This window comes from Marmota flaviventris, chromosome 17 (assembly GCF_047511675.1).
Source record: "Marmota flaviventris isolate mMarFla1 chromosome 17, mMarFla1.hap1, whole genome shotgun sequence".
Classification (NCBI taxonomy): domain Eukaryota; kingdom Metazoa; phylum Chordata; class Mammalia; order Rodentia; family Sciuridae; genus Marmota; species Marmota flaviventris.
Genome location: NC_092514.1, coordinates 26996252 through 27012182, shown reverse-complemented (window position 1 = coordinate 27012182; position 15931 = coordinate 26996252). Strand labels below are relative to the sequence as shown.

At 48.6% G+C, this 15931-nt stretch overlaps 1 protein-coding gene across 2 annotated transcripts; it reads right to left on the bottom strand.

Moving 5' to 3' along the window:
- Nucleotides 1-375: 375 nt before the first annotated feature.
- Pld2 (phospholipase D2) lies at nt 376-13040 on the bottom strand. 2 transcript variants are annotated; one of them, XM_027922612.2, is made up of 25 exons: nt 12953-13040; nt 12315-12424; nt 12094-12224; nt 11849-11991; nt 11360-11465; nt 11203-11268; nt 10990-11048; nt 10760-10852; nt 10513-10665; nt 9675-9824; nt 6593-6676; nt 6386-6464; nt 5460-5570; nt 5123-5293; nt 4659-4785; nt 4346-4464; nt 4141-4254; nt 3897-4001; nt 3595-3683; nt 3371-3484; nt 3167-3216; nt 2345-2479; nt 1997-2150; nt 1426-1540; nt 376-1152 (listed from the first exon to the last, which is right to left on the bottom strand). In XM_027922612.2, exons 2-25 carry the CDS (start codon nt 12421-12423, stop codon nt 928-930), a joined length of 2802 nt encoding a protein of 933 aa, XP_027778413.1. In that variant the 5' UTR covers nt 12424; nt 12953-13040; the 3' UTR covers nt 376-927. The 2 variants fall into 2 exon arrangements, with proteins under 2 accessions (XP_027778413.1, XP_027778414.1); XM_027922613.3 differs by lacking the exon at nt 12953-13040 and adding an exon at nt 12718-12817.
- Nucleotides 13041-15931: the final 2891 nt, after the last annotated feature.

The window sequence follows — 15931 nt, the reverse complement described above, 5'->3', positions numbered from 1 at the left end:
AGTTCTACCCCTGAGCTGTACCCCTAGACTCAAGCATGTACTTCTTAACCATTCCAAAGGGGTTTCACTAAGCTCCTCTGGGTACTGCCACTTGAATAAGAGGCAGCCTGTCAGGCCCTTCTCAGGGCACCCCTGTCATTGGCAGCTGCAGTATAAGCTCCAGGGTTCTCCGTGTCTTGGTTTTGCTTTGCCCTTCCTTCTACTGAAGCAGCAGCACTGTGCTCTGAAGCTACAGACAGAAGCACGGAGATGCATGCAGACAGGAAGAAGAAAGGAGTGGGGATGGGAGAGAAGGTGTAGGAGACTGGTGTCCTTTGTCGGCAGGAAGGGGGTGCCTGAGACGAGCACTAAACTCCTTCAATAAAGAGGCATATGCCTTTTCTAAACTTTTATTTATGAAATGCTTATTGAACTGTTACGAAGTTAGTGTCTGTCAGCAGGCTGGTGGAGGGAGTTACTGTGCCTTCCTCCCTGACCCCAGTGGGGGCTGCAGCCAGAAGTGGTTCTATCCTTCCCTCCATCTTGGCAGCAATGGGCTGAGAGAGACCCTGGGGTAGGGAGGGAATCCAAGGGCAAAAGAAGGAGAGATGGGGAATGCCCAGGGTAGAGTCCCCTCCTCCTAGAATAAGAAGCTTGACTTCAGGTGTCTGGTAGGAATTATGCTTCTCTGGAGCAGTGGTTTCAACGCCGAGGCAAGGAGGATGAACCCCAAAGGGACCCTCTTCTGCCTCCCCAGACCAGGTTTGGGAGTGCCTCTTTGACTACTTTTCAAGTAAAGGTTCTCTATGATTTCTCTAGTCCCCTCCAGGGATGCCTGCTTCCTCAGATCTCAAAGGGCACCCACCGTCAGTCCTCAGGGTTTAGGGACAGAGAGCCAAACATGGTAGAGTTCCACAGCTGGTGACCTCTCCCTGTCTGAAGCCTCAGCTATGTCCACACTTCTAGGGGTATCATCCCCTCCTTGCTCCCTAGCGGGGGCAGCAAAGACTCATCCTCCAAGAACTTGAGAGGGAAGTGAACCAGGTGGCCTTGGACCAAGTTGAGCTCAGACCTGGCCAAGGAAGGACTGACTGTGGCCAGAGGTTCCACGGTCACATATTCCCGGAGAGTCCGCAGGGAACGGGTGGCATTAGACGGCAGACAGCGGAAGATCTGGGGACAGGAAAGCATGGAAGCCAGTTACACTTGAAGACGCTTGCACAAGAGTCTAAGCTAACTGGCCTAGACTCTTGACTCCCCTTACCACTTCTCAATATCCCCCATGTTGACTGGGGCCACTAAATCCCCTAATAGTAAATGCTCCCTACTCAAAAGGCAAGTCCCCCTCCCCCCCATCTCCTTTCTGAGAATGACTGTTTCTCTCCACCCCACCTTCAGCAAGATAATTCATCAAATCCCCAAGGCCAGCCCCCCCTCAGCTCCCACCTGCTCATAGATATTGGCATTGTTCTCTGCTGTCTCTTGCCACAACTGGAAGAAGTCATCACAGATAGGGTCTCGAAGATCCAGGTCTGGCCGGGCATTTGCCCCGAGAATCACACTATGGAAGAAAAGATCCGGATGGGGCCAAATTAATAAGATTTTTTTTTTTTAGTTGTCAATGGACCTTTATTCTATTTATTTATTTATTTATAGGTGTTGCTGAGAATCAAACCCAGTGCAAAAGCTCTACCACTGAGCCACAACCGCAGCCAAATTATGATCTTTAGAGAACATGAATATCAGAAAAGTTATAGTATCTCTACCCTGGTACTTCAAACTAGATGGCACTATTAAACTGTAAAACAAGTAAATGAGTCCAACAGAACATTGATTTGTCTCTATTTTTAAATTTTTTTTTCTTTTTTTGGTGTTCCTACTTTGCTGATAGCCTAAACTGGATTAGCCTGCCTCCTGGGAAACTGAACACTAGCTCTAGGCAGTTCTCACATCTGACTCAAAAGGCAAGTCCCCCTCCCCCACCCCCTCCTTCTTGCAGCACCCCACCCAGCTCTACCTGAAGCAGTGCTTCCGCAAGCTCAAGGCAAACCTGCCCGCCTGATATTCTGCCCCATCCATCAGGGATGGCTCCATCTCTGTGTCCTCAATCAGCACCGCCAGTTCGCTGTCTCTCTTCCCCAGCAAGCTCCGGTCATTGATGTTCGCAGAACCTGTGGTAGGTGCAGGACATGCTGCATCTGCCTTGGCCCAGGGGCATCCTCAAATATCCCATCACCTTTATCAGAAAACTGGCCTGTGGGCAAAACCTCCCTTGACCCTCAACTGTAGTCTCTGTCATCCCTTGTCACCCCTCTGCCTCTCTCCACCCTCCTATTGATGCTAGGGGCCCAGATCCAAAACTGACCAATGATGACTGTCCGGTCATCTGCAATGAGCAGCTTGCTGTGGATATAGATGAGTTCTGAGACTGGGTGCCCGCCCAGCTCTCCGTGTGTGCGGAGCCCGCAGATGGACATGTAGTCCCGCCACGCTGTCCCCACTGTACATAAGAGAGGATGGGGAGTGAGGTGAGAAGTACCCTCTATGTGCAGATGGGGCCCTGTCCCACCTCTCTCCTCATTTCAGAAGCCCTGCCTAGAGTCTAATCTGTACACTTCTCTTGGCAGTGAAAGGCCACCTGGGGTCTGGGTAGCCCCAGAAGCACAGAAGAATGACAAGCCCCATGCAGTGGCAAAGGCCTGTAATCCCAGCACCTCGAGGGGCTGAGACAAAAGGCCAGCCTGGGCAACTTAGTGAGACCCTGTTTCAAAAATAAAATGAAACTGGGAGCAGTGGCACACGCCTGAAATCCTAATGGCTCTGGTGGCTGAGACAGGAAGACTGTGAGTTCAAAGCCGGCCTCAGCAACACTGAGGCACTAAGCAACTCAGTAAGACCCTGTCTCTAAATAGTAAAATACGAAATGGGACTGGGAATGTGGTTCAGTAGTCAAGTGCCCCTGAGTTCAATCCTTGGTACCTCAAAATAAATGACTGAATAAATGAATGAAATTAAGCAAAAAGAGCTAGGGAATACTTCAGTGGTAGAATACCCTTGGATTCAATCTCCCCAGTACCATAAAAAAAATAGAATGACAGCCTCCTTTCCTTACTCCCAGACCTCCAGCTCCCTAAGGTCCCTCTCCCCAGAGGTCTGGTGGGGGCTTGACCCAGTCCCCAGCACTCACTGGCTGCTTTGAGGCGATGCAGGATTGAATACTCCCCACGACACAGGGTCCTGAGAGGAAAAAAAAAAGGTGAGGGAGGTGGAGGCTGGGCAGGGGAAGGGAGGTTTCAGGAGAGGTGGACCTCAAAGGTCTAGCAGGAAGGAGTCAAGACAGAGTTAGGAGGGGGCATGGGCAGAATGAGACGCAGAGCCTGGCTGTGGTCACCTGTAAGTGAAGTGCAGAATGGCCTGGATGGAGTTACCTCCACCCGTGGAGATGTCACCCTCGAAGCCAGGGAGCAAGGGCAAAAGCACGTATACTCTGAAACACTGTCCCTGCCTGGGGAAAGGGGCAGAATCAGAGGTGTGACCGTCCTTTAAGTGAACCCTACCCGCTCTGGCTGGGCTTAAACCATGCCCACTGTCCCCACCATCCTGAGTCCACCTTACTTGTGGGCCTTCAGGATTCTGTCCACAATCTCATCGCCCACCTTGTTCAGAACCGTACGCCCATCTGAGCAGCTAATGAAGAACTGATTCTGGGACAGGGACCAGAGAAAGACATCAGCAGCCTGGCCCCAAGCCCTGTCCTCACTCCCCGCCCCCCAGTCCCTAGCCCAGGCCTTGGTCTTGCACTTCCCCATCTAGTCCAGGCCCACCTACACCAGCCCTCCACGATCACACTTGCACTCTCAGCCTCTCCCCTGGGACATCCCTTCCATCATCTTTCTCCACCCTCACCCCCATCAGACCTCAATGTAGAGGAAGTGCTGGCTCTCCCTGATGGTGTGCAGGTAGGCATTGAGGATAGAGTTCTCCAAAGTTCCTGCTGACCAGCGGTCCACAGACCGCAAGACCTAGTGGCACAGTGAAAATAATGTGGTTTCTAATCCCAGAGGAGGTGGAATCTTGAGAGCTCTCACAACAGGGAACATGGGTGGGGCACTGGACTAAGGGTAAAGGGAAGAGTGATCTGGCTGAAGTCAGGAGCCTCACCTGCACAGTGGTGCACTGTCCCCCAGGGAGTGTGAAGGGGAGCTGGTGTGCGGTGCTGGTGGACTTAGGCAACAGGTAGGGGTACACGGGTATCTTGTACTTGGCCTTGGTGGTCTGAGGTAGAGGGATGGCAGAGTTAGCAGGAGGTGGGCAGCTAAGCCTGGCTCTCCCTCCCTACTTCCAGATGCCCTGGAGGAGTGAGTACCTTGGTGAAGTTCCAGCGCTGGATGAAGTGCCGGGCGAGGTCTCGGGCAGCTGAGCCATGGATGACCACTCCAACGTCCCGCCATGGCATCCGTGGTGTGGTCTCCCTGTCAATGAAATCTGGGAGCCCCAGGCGAGTCAGGGGAGAGGTCAGGCTGGTCTCTTGGGGATACCTGGGGCAGGAGGAGGAGGAGGAGGAGGCTACCAGATGGAAGGCTACATTATCTTTAACCATGTCAACCAGTTCTCAGTCCCAGCCTCAATTTCTGCCCCTGCTCCAAGCTCTTGGAGGCCTTGCAGGAAGGGAGCCTCACCTTCAAAAGGCCGGTCCAGCTGCACCCAGTCCTTGGTGATAAGATTGCTGTAGTCCTTGCCCAGCCAGAAGAATTGGTTGTGAGAGAGGTCTGGGGTGGTTGCAGAGTCTGGGCATGGGGTGGGAGGCTGTAGGGGCAACATGGGGCAAGGCGAGGTCATGGGGCCATACAGAGCCAGGCCAAAGAGAAGACAGGAACACTGAAATAGGCTGAGAGAGACAGAGACAGTAGGAATGAAAGAGAGTTTGATCCTTCATCCCTCCCCTTCAGCTGCACTTTTAGTTAGTGAAAATGGGGAAGAGACTGGGTTATAGTCTTTTCAAAGTGGGTTCTTGGGATTCTAGAAAGATTGAGGGTGGGCAATGCTTGGAATGACTGGAGGGGGAAGGGTAGAGCTGGGAAGGCATGTGGATTTCGACTATCTGAGTTTGGGGGGAATCTCAGGAAGGCCATGGGAGAATTACCTGTAGGGTGGTTGATTCAGAGGAGTCTCCAAGGTCAGTGAGTCGATAGTGTAGATCATCCCAGCGGCCATAGGCAAGGTCCAGACCCCCCAAGAAGGCCACCACTTGGTCTACTACCAGAAGTTTCTCATGATGAGCCCACAGTGTCACTTGGTCTGGGTGACGCATCACCTGGAGCATGTGTAGAGGAAGGAGTTCGTGAGGGTGGATTTAGGTAAGAGAAGATGGAGAGGGAAAGATGGAAGGATGAGACCTCCAGGAAGGGGGCTTAGAGGGGATGGGGAAGTGTGGTGAGGAGGACTCTTCTGTGGGAGGGGTCTCTGAGGCAGAGAGTCACCTTTATATTGGGGTGCAACAGCATCAGCATCCTCTTGCTATAGCCACTGTTGATGCCCAAGGCCAATTCCACTTCCTTAAACAGCAGTACAGACACACGGACACCCTCCTCCTGGTGGTGAATAAGGGAATTAAAAACCTGTACCTCTCCCAGATTGGCCCCTTTCTTCCCTCCCTTCTTCATGTTCAGGATTCCTATATGGCCCTCCACCCTGCCTGAAGATCCTAGATGCTCTGCATGCAACACTGCCTTAATGCTTGCAGCAAACTTAAGACCAACTTATCTACTCATCCACTCATGTATCCACACGTCTACCCACCTACCTTATCTATCTATCCATCTTCCCAACCATTTACTCATCATCTTTTTTTTCCTCCCTGTGGTGCTGGGGATTGGACCCAGGGCCTTCTGCATATGAGGCAAGCACTTAACCAACTGAGCTATATCCCCAGCCTACTCATCATCTTATCTACCATCTCTCATTCATTCCCCTTCCCACCCACTCTGTATGCCTCCATGTTTCCAACTCATATTCTTCCATTCATCTCCTTTTCCATTATCTATCCATCCACTTACCCAGTCACCGTCCATCATCCATGTAGCCTTCCTCCCAGCTATCAACATCCACAAATGCCCCCTTATATGACAGGTGCTGTGCTTTGAACTAGAACTAATGCTGTTTATCAGTCCAGTACGAGATATACACGTACACCCCAGGTAACAATAACATGCTATGGGTACCAGGAGCGAAGTCTGCCAGTACTGAGAAGAGGTGCTGTCTGACTGACACTGAGCCAGGACAAGCATATTTCCCTCCCCTGAAGTCTCAGATTCCCTATCTTATCCCTTGCTGCTGTCCTTCCAATCAACCTTCACCCACATGCAATCCCACCATTCCTCCTTTCTAGCCTGATCACTTTCCTCACCGCCTTCCTCTTGAGCATAATGTCCAGTCTCCAGTCGTCTGAATGGGCTGGACGCTTCAGGTAAATCTCAGGACTCAACCTAGGATTCAGGGCAGTAGGTAAGAGGCAAGCTGAGCTCCAGCCAGGCAGCCACTCTTTGCTTCACCTGTATGCGGATCTGCTACGGGTCTACCCTACCCTTTCTCTCATAGGTCTTTCCCCACTCACCACCAGTCTGTGATGAAAATCTCTTCTCGAGCTCGAAGGATGGCATCTGCTACAGCAGCAAAGTAACCTGCCCCATTCACGAACCTGGGGGGAGGCCAAGCCAAGGAGGTCAGGGGAGGTAGAAGCCAGAAAGTTCTGGAGAGTGAAGATGGGAGGACAGTCATAAGTCAGAGGTGAAAGCAAAGTCAAAGATCAGGAATTATCTGAAAAGTCAGAGGGTATCAAAGTGGGGTTTACCAGTATGATCTGCCAATATGAGCTACATTAAAAAAAATGATAAAAGACACAATAAACTAAAGAAACGGACTAAAGACTAGGAGGATTAATATATTACACATAAAGAACTCCAGCAAATTGATTAAGAAAAAGACACTGAAGAATGCAAAGAACAGAAAAAATTAAATTTAAATGTCTGGAGCTGTAGCTCAATGGCAGATGCTTGCCTGGCATGCATGAGGCACTGGGTTCGATCCTCAGCACCACATAAAAATAAATAAATAAAAGTAAAGATATTGTGTCCATCTATAACTAAAAAAATGTTTAAAAAATAGTTAATAGGAAAAGATATGCAAACAAGAAACTGAAATTAAAATGAAATAACTTTTTTGGGGGGTAGTACTAGGTATCAAATCCAAGGCCTCATGCATTCTAGGCAAGCATTCTACCACTGAGCTACATCCCAGCCCCATATGCATACACTCTTCAATACCATTAAATATACATAGTAATTTTAGTTCTCGTAATATACGTTTTTTTTCCTTTTTGTTTGTTTGTGGTGATGCTGGGATCCTAACCCAGGGTTTTGCATGTTTTACCACAGAGTTACACTTCCCTTTCTAGGAATACATATTCTAAAATGCTTAGGCAAAGACTGTGTTTATGGAAATATTGTCTATGAGAGTGAAAATAGGAAAGAACCCAAATGTTTAATCTCTAATACATGTAGTAAGTGGAGGGGAGTTGCAAGAAGAACATGCATATATCATTTATGTTAAAAAATAACATGTGCATGCACTTATAAAAATATGCAGGAAAGGATCTAAGAGGATAAATATCCACTACTGTCAGGGTTATTTCTGGGAAGAGAAATGGGATTGCTGGGACAGGTATAAGGAAGGAGTAAGGAGGAATAGATAGAGTGTTATGTAATGAGTGAGTTTTTTTTTTTAATATTTATTTTTTAGTTGTAGGTGGACACAATATTTTTATTTCATTTTTATGTGGTGCTGAGGATAGAACCCAGTGCCTCACGTGTGCTAGGTGAGAGCTCTACTTCTGAGCCACGACCCCAGCTCCAATGAGTTAATTTTTAATCTGTCTTTTACTTATTGTGTTACTGAATTTTGACTTTTTGTTTGTTTGTTTGTAGTGTTGGGGATCAAACACAGGATCTTGGGGGGGAAAAAAAAGTACTAGGAAGGTATTCTACCACTGAGCTACATCCCTAGCCCTTGACTTTTTTTTTTTTTTTTTTAGTACCAGGGATCAAACTTAGGGGTACTTAATCACTGAGCCACATCCCCAGCCCTTTTTGTATTTTATTTAGAAACAGGGTCTTAATGAATTGCTTAGCGCCTTGCAAAATTGCCAAAGCTGGCTTTTAACTCAAGATCCTCCTGCCTTAGCCTCCCAAGTGGCTGGAATTCAGAAGGCATGTGTTACTGCTCTGGGCTAGCCCTTGACTTTTTTTTTTTTTTTAAGTTGTAGATGGACACAATACCTTTGCTTTATTTATTTATTTTTATGTGGCCCTGAGGATCAAACCCAGTGCCTCATGCATGCTAGGCAAACACTCTACCACTGAGCTACATCTCAGTCCTACCCCTTGACGTTTAATAACTAACAGTCTAGGATGGTGGTAAAGAGCAGTCTTGACCCCGTCTTCCCACATTTGAGTCCCAGTTCAAGTGTTCACAATGAGTGTGACCTTGGGTAAATTACCTAACATCTCCTTGCCCCAGTTTTCTCATCTACAAAAGAGAGACAGCTGCACCTACTTCACAGAGTTGTGAGGATCCAAAGGTTAATGCATATAAAACAATTAGTTTGTGGAACAAAGGAAATGCTATGTAGTGGTAGCTATTGTTAGTTCTTGTATTTTTTTTTTTTTAATCTCAACACTACCTCCTAGAAAAAATTCATTCCACCACTCCCCTCTGCCTGTGGTAAAGTCTGACCTCTTGGCTTAGCACACTGACCCTGCAAGATCAAGTGCTACTGACTCCTAGGCTCTTCTCTGACTGTTCCTCTCTGCAGTAATAATCAGTCTTCACGGTTCCCAAACATGTCAAGCTATTTCTACATTCTTTGCCTTGACTGCCCTTCTCCATTTTCTTTATCTTGCTAAAACAAACCTCAGGATTATCCCTTCTGGAAGTTGGTTCTGACATTCCATTGCCGTGGCAGATGCTCCCCCTCTGGGCTCCTTACACTATCTATCATGCTTACAGCAAGTTCACATTGTTTTATTATTAGATCACCTACTTCCCTAAACCAAAGAAGCCTGTATCATTGCCACCACTGGATGGGCATATAGTAGTACTTAGAAAATGCTTAATAAATGAAGGAATAAATCAGAGAGATTTGAGGAGATCACAAACAGAGAGGGTTCAGCTGGGTGTGGGTGCTCAGGCCTGTAATCCCAGCAACTCAGAAAGCTGAGGCAGGAGGATCTCAAGTTTGAGGCCAGCCTCAGCAACTTAGTGAGGCCCTAAGCAACTTAGCAAGATTTGTCTCAAAATAAAAAATAAATTGGACTGGGGATATAGCTCAGTGGTAAAGCACCCCTAGGTTCAATCTCTAGTATGAAAAGAAAAAGAAAGAAAGAAAGTAATAAAAGATAGAAAGAAAACAAACAAAATCAGAGAGATTAAAGAGTTCCTAAGAGGTCAGCAGTTAGGAAGGAGGGGAGGTCAGCAGCATCAATCAGTGTGGTTAAAGCAATCTGGGAGATTGGAGGAATCAAAGTGGGCATTGGAATCAGAAGGTGTCAGAGCAGATAAAAGAGAGGGTCAAGAACTCAGAGAAGACCAAGGGGGTCAAGAAAGCCACACACAAGCTCAGAGGGATTTCAGTGTCTCACCACCGGGCTAGGGTCCCAGGCCTGGGTGGGGCATAGCTGTCATGCCGGTGCAGCTGTAGGAAGTCTTTGCCTGGGCCCTGTGCCAGCTCAGTGATCTCCTGGCCCCACCACCGTGCCTGCCGGTAGCTGCTGCACTTGAGAATCAAGGACCTGGACAGAAACAATGAGATGAACCACCTATGGTCTCGCCCAGAGACTTCCCAGCTTTGGCTGTTACTTTTCTTTATTTTTCCTTTCTTTTTTTTGGGGGGGTGTAGGAGGTGGGGGGACTGGGACTGAACCCAGAGGCACTTTACCACTGAGCCATATCCCCAGACCTTTTTTATATTTTATTTTGAGACAGGGCCTCACTAAGTTGCTGAGGCTGGTCTCAAATTTGGGATCCTCTTGCTTCAGCTTCCTGAGTTGCTGGGAGTACAGGCCTCCACCTCTGTGCCCGGAACTGGTTATTACTTATCCCCACTTCCTTCCTTGCCCCTAATCATAACTCCATAGACACAGGGCATACACCTACCTTACTCACAGTTGTGTCCTCAGCAACTAGCACTGTATCAGGCAATTAGATTTGTTGAATGAATAAATGAATGAATGCCATTCCTCGTCTTTTACATTGGGAGCCCTTCCTCCAGGCTTGTACTAATCCCCATGTCCTTTGGTCCTGACTTTAAGAGCATACCAAGCATCTGGGTGAACTTGTTCCCTGCTTTAAAACTGTAGTGGATCCTGAGGGTGGGGGTAGAAAAGCCTTCCTCTCCTGTGATGTTTTCTGCTAAACTCAATTCAGGGCCATGGGCTATTCTCCACTCACCAGTTGACTCTCACACCAGGGAGCTCTTACCTGTGGGAGGTATCGATCCGCACCCCATACCGTGCCTCTGTTCTCCTTTTCCCCACCTGCACCTCGAAGCCAGGGTCAAAGAGCTGAACAAATGAGATGGCACCAGTCTCCAGGCGCATGTACAACAGGAAGGAGTCTTTCACCACCAGCCACCTGGAGCAGGAAGGGCTCTGTGCTTTCTTCCCTGCCCTCCCAATCTCCCTTCTCACCTGTATCCACTGTCTGGCTGCTTAGCCTGAGCCCTCACCTCTTGGACCAGCGGTAGCAAACTTGGTCTCGGCCACAACAGGTGAAGCCAGGAACATGGTGACCACCGGAGCGCTTCCGGATTACCCCTTCCCTGCAGGAACATCAGGAAAAGAGAGATAGATGCTGGGTGGGGACTCCAGACTCTAGCCTACCCTGCATTGCCTGCCTTGTTCTCAGGCAGGGATAGGGATGTGTGCAGATGGCTAGGTGAGGGGTCCATACACTCACAGTCCTTTGGAGCCCAGGTCTGGGATAAAAGAGAGCTGGCTGACTTCCAGGAACTCTGTCTGCAGAGGAAAACAAAAGCTTGGAGGGAAGGCCTGACTTTCAACCCCTCAAACTATAATAAGTGATTCTGAGTTAGAACACCCCCTGCCTCCTGGGGGTCTAATTATCCTGCTCCACCTCAAAGGACCCAGGCATCCAGTCTTTGGACCTTACCATAGCATGGTAGTTGCGATAGAAAGACATGGTCAGGAGATGATTGAGGTAATTCTCCAGGTACTTCTAAAGTAAGGATGACAGAGAGAGAGACAGATGAGACCAGAGACCTTTGCACACTGCATACCTTTCCAGAGGACCTCGTGTCTGCTCGCACCTGTTTGCTGGCTGCATGTCTGGTGGAGCCCTCAGGACCTGCTCGGGGTAGAGAGGGCATCTCTCTGTTGGCTGCCTCTCGGCCTGGAGAATGGGCAACAGCAAAGCTGTGGAAGGGGTGGGGTGAGGCTCAGGTAAGAGTTGCAAGGCTTGGTGCCTAGACAGTGAAGGAGGGGTCTTGGAGGAGGGGAGAAGGCCTAGATGCTGGCAGAAGGAAGGCTCCCTACTCTGGGAATGGAGACAAGAGAAGGGAAAGGCTGCCAAGGGTATTTTGGGCATTCAGCCCAGCTGAGATATTGGCATAGAACCATGGAGAGGGAGAGCTGAGCAGAGAAAGTTTTCTGGTAACCAGGTCAGGGGAGGGGGCCCACCAGCTAGAGTTGGGGGGAAGAAGAAAGGTTATAACTGGGGGTGAAACAGGCAGAAAAGTGATATCTGTCACAGGAAAGGGGCACTTGCCCTTCACAGGAAGCAGTGTGGTCCCCCTCACCGAGCCAGAGGTAGAAGACTCATCAAGACTTTGTGTCTCAGGAGGTCCCGATGCAACTCTTGGAAATGACGGAACTTCTTCTTGGTTGTCCATGTAAAGTCACCATGAGTCAAGCGGACAGAATACAGAGTGCAGGTTCCTATCTGGGGGTGTGAGAAACTGAATCCATGTTCCCTGATTGGGTCCCAGTCCCCCAGTCTGGCCAGGATTCCCTCTAAGCCCCTCCCAGGTGCCAGCCCACCCACCTTGGATCCACTGGTGTATCTTTCAGTGCCCACCACCTGGGCTATGACAGGGACCCCAGGGGCGAACACCAAAGGGTGTACTTTCAGAGGCTGAAGGTCGTAGATAGCCAGAAAGGGATGCATTCGGTCAGCTGGGAAGAAAAAAAAAGGCCAAGGGTATAGAATCCAAGAGGCCCCAGCACCCAGACCTCCCCTCCCTCAGGCTCATACTCCCTGTGTACCTGGGTCCTCTCCCTCCCTCAGAGTGTCCACCTCATCCGGCTCCATATGTAACTGGCTGGAGTCCAGGTCGTCCCCAGAAGGGAAGGGGCTCTCCAGGGTCGCTGTCATCCTAGGAATATGAGGAGGCCTCAGCAAAGTGATGTGACCTTCAGAATCTGGCCCCCATCCTAAGCTCCATGGTCCTCATCTTTTCCACTCATCTACCTCTGGCTGACTCCCAACCTTTCTCTGATTACAGACCCATTGATCTGACTCGCCCCACCAACCCTCGAGTAACCTCCATCCCTTCCTGCTCAGGTCCTTCATCCAGAACCCTTCAGCCCCGCCCCTCGTCCCTTATTCAGGTCCCGGGGGAACACCCAGACAGGCCCGGATGGCCAGGAACCGGGGTATCGCAGAAACCTGGGGAAGGAGTCCAGGGTGGTTAAGAGGTCCCGCGGGGCTCAAGCCAGGCCAGACCAGAAGGGAGAGAGGGTCCAGGCGGGAAGGAGGAAGTTACGCGGTCCCGCCCGGGAGAGAAAAGCCTAAATCTGGGCGTGTGGCTGAGTCAGAAAGCCCAGCAACTCCAGCCCATTCCCGTCCCCGCCCGATTTCCGGGGCCGGGACCTCTGCGGCGCCCCCTCCCCGGCCCCCTCACCCAGGCTGCGGGAGCCGGCGCCCTCGCGGGTTCGCTAGCACAGGGAGCACAGATGAGCCGGAGCCAGAGCCCACACCCCAGAGGCCGGGGCGGGGCCGGGGCTCAGGGCCTGCCCTTGGGGGCGGGACGGCCCCCCAGCCTCACCTCCGCGGGATTCTCGTCTATTCAGTCCCGCCCCCGCCGTCCTCTGCCCGCCCCGCTGTCCCTAGCGCCGCAGTGGCCCCAGGGCCGCCCATTACCCGGGGGCGCCATCTGCCACCCGTTTCGTGCGCCCTGCAGGCGCTGTCGGCCGGTTTGTCCACCCGTCCCGCGCCGTCTGTCACACCTTGTTCTAAGGCCACCCAGAGAGCACTCAACGCTGCGCACATTCCTCCGCTCCGGCTTCGGCCCCCGGCCAGGCCAGCCGCGAGCTCTGCCTGGAATCCTGGCGCAACGCGCCTCCACCTCGGGAACCTCCTATGCCCCCTTGCTGAGCAGGCTGCGAAACCACCTCGGGCCTGGTGGAGGGAATGCGGGAATAAAAAAAAAACCCGAAGTGTGGTGGCTGCAGAATCATTACTGTGTGAAAGTTTGCATTCTTTCATTCATTCACAAAACATTTATTGCGTGCAAGGTCTGTGCCAGACACTGAGGGTACAATAGTAAACAAGAGCCTCAGAACCTGTTATGCTGGAATTTACAAACTAGGGAAAAACAGGATATTTTTTCAGATCCTAAGAGTAAAGCTATTTCTCTCTCTCTCTCTCTCTCTTTTTTTTTTTTAAAGAAAATTTGTTATTTCGATAGATATTTGTGTTGTTTCTAGTTTTTGTCCATTCGAATAAAGCCTCTATGAACATCTTTGTGTGTCTTTATGTGCACATGTGTTATAATTTCTCTTAGGGTGGAGTTGCTGGATTGTAAAAGCATGTTTAATTTAAAAGAAACTGCCTTGCTTAGCATGCATCAGGCCTTGGGTTTAATCTCCAGCACTGAAAGGAAAAAACAAAATTGTCAAGCCTCCTTCTAAAATGACTATTCCAACCGGGCTTTATTCTGGAGGCTGAGGCAGGAGAATGGCAAATCCGAGGCCAGCTTCACAATTTAGCCAGGACCCCCAAGCAAGTTAGCAGAACCTTGTCTCCAAAAAAAAAAAAAAAAAAGGGCTGGGGATGTGGGGATGTGGTTCAGTGGTTAAGCACCCCTGGGTTCAATCCCCAACACCAAAACAAAAAGCAAAAAACAAAATATTTCAAATTACATTTTCAATACCAGTGTGTGGTAATTCTAGTCATTCTTCAGCATAGCCAACATTTAATATAATATTGTCAATCTTAAATTAGTCATTCTAAAATAGGTGCATCATTGCAACTTCATTTTATCTCTTTTTTTTTCTTTTCTTCTTCTTTTTTTTTTTTTTTTTGGTATGGAGGATTGAACCCAGAAAGGCTTAACTACTGGACTACATCTCCAGGCCTTTCAATATAGGTCTCTATAAGTTGCTTAGGGCCTCCATAAATTGCTGAGGCTGGCCTTGAACTTGCAATCCTCCCTGTTTCAGCCTCCTAAACTGCTGGGATTACATGTGTCCACCAGCCACTGGGTCCAGCTTGTATGTTTCTTAATATTATGATGTTGACCATGTTTCTTGTTCTTACTACCATTTATATATATTGGGTAAACTGCCTATTCAAGTTTAAAAGAGAGAGAGAGAGAGAGAGAGAGAATTTTTTAATATTTATTTTTTAGTTTTCGGCAGACACAACTTCTTTGTTTGTATGTGGTGCTGAGGATCAAACCCGGGCCGCACGCATGTCAGGCGAGCGAGCGCGCTACCACTTGAGCCACAACCCCAGCCCAAGTTTTTTGCTGATTTTTAAAAATCATGTTGTCTTGCTGGATTATGAGAGTTTTCCATATATTTTGGATACAAGTCTCTTCACAGAAGTACATATTGTAAACATTTTGTCCCAGGATGTGATGACTTTTTAAAAAAATTTTTTTTCAGTCCCAGGGTTCTAGGGATGAATCTGGGGCACTTTATGATTGAGGTGCATCCCCAACCTTTCTAATTTTTTTTTTTTTTTGAGACAAGGTCCCACAAATTGCCCAGATTGACCCCGAATTTGCCATCTTCCTGCCTTAGTCTCCCCTGTTACTAGGAGTACAGACATGCTCCACAGTGCTCTGCTCATTTTCTTAAAAATTGTACCTTTTGAGGAGCTTAAGTTTTTTTTTTTTTGTTGTTGTTGTTTTGTTTGTTTGTTTTTAAATGGTTTATTCTTTCTCTTTCTCTATCTCAGGGCTTGGGGTTGAGCCCACACATGCTAAGCAAACACTACTTCTGAGCTACACCCCTAGCCCTGTGGTCTATTTAAACAAACAAACAAACAAAAATAGACCAAAGGTCAGTAACAATTCCTTTTTTTTTTTTTTTTTTTTTTAAGGTTCTGGGATTGAATTCAGATGCACTCAGCCATTGAGCCACTGAGCCACATCTCCAGCCCTATTTTGTATTTTATTTAGAGACAAGGTCTCACTGAGTTGCTTAGCACCTCGCTTTTGCTAAGGCTGCCTTTGAACTCGTGATCCTCCTACCTCAGTCTCCTAAACCACTGGGATTACAGGTGTTCGCCACTCTGCCTGGCTCCCTATGGTCTATTTTAATAATAGAATATTACTTAGCAATAAAATGAATAAAGTGTAAATGGTGTAGCCCACTTTAGAAAATAGTTAAGCGAGGCATTCCCAGTACTGGGTATAGGGGAAGAAAATAGTTTAAATTGTTAAATGTAGAGTTACCATATGACCAATAATTAGACTCCTAGGTAGATAACCAAAGAGAAATGAAAATAATCCCTCAGAAAAATTCGTGCACACATATTCACAACAGCATTACTCATAATAACCAAAAAGTGGAAACAAGCCAAATGTCCATCATTTGGATACAAGTCTCTTCTTAGAAGTACATATTGTAAACATTCATGAATTAATCTCTGT

What these genes read in the sequence shown, in the direction of transcription:
- Pld2 (XM_027922612.2), bottom strand. Translation starts at nt 12,423, where the DNA reads ATGACAGCGACCCTGGAGAGCCCCTTCCCTTCTGGGGACGACCTGGAC. An exon ending in TTATGCTCAAGAGGAAGGCG is followed by an intron (nt 5,571 to 6,385) that starts GTGAGGAAAGTG and finishes ATTCACCACCAG; the next exon opens with GAGGAGGGTGTCCGTGTGTC. An exon ending in AGAATCCTGAAGGCCCACAA is followed by an intron (nt 3,485 to 3,594) that starts GTAAGGTGGACT and finishes CCCTTTCCCCAG; the next exon opens with GCAGGGACAGTGTTTCAGAG.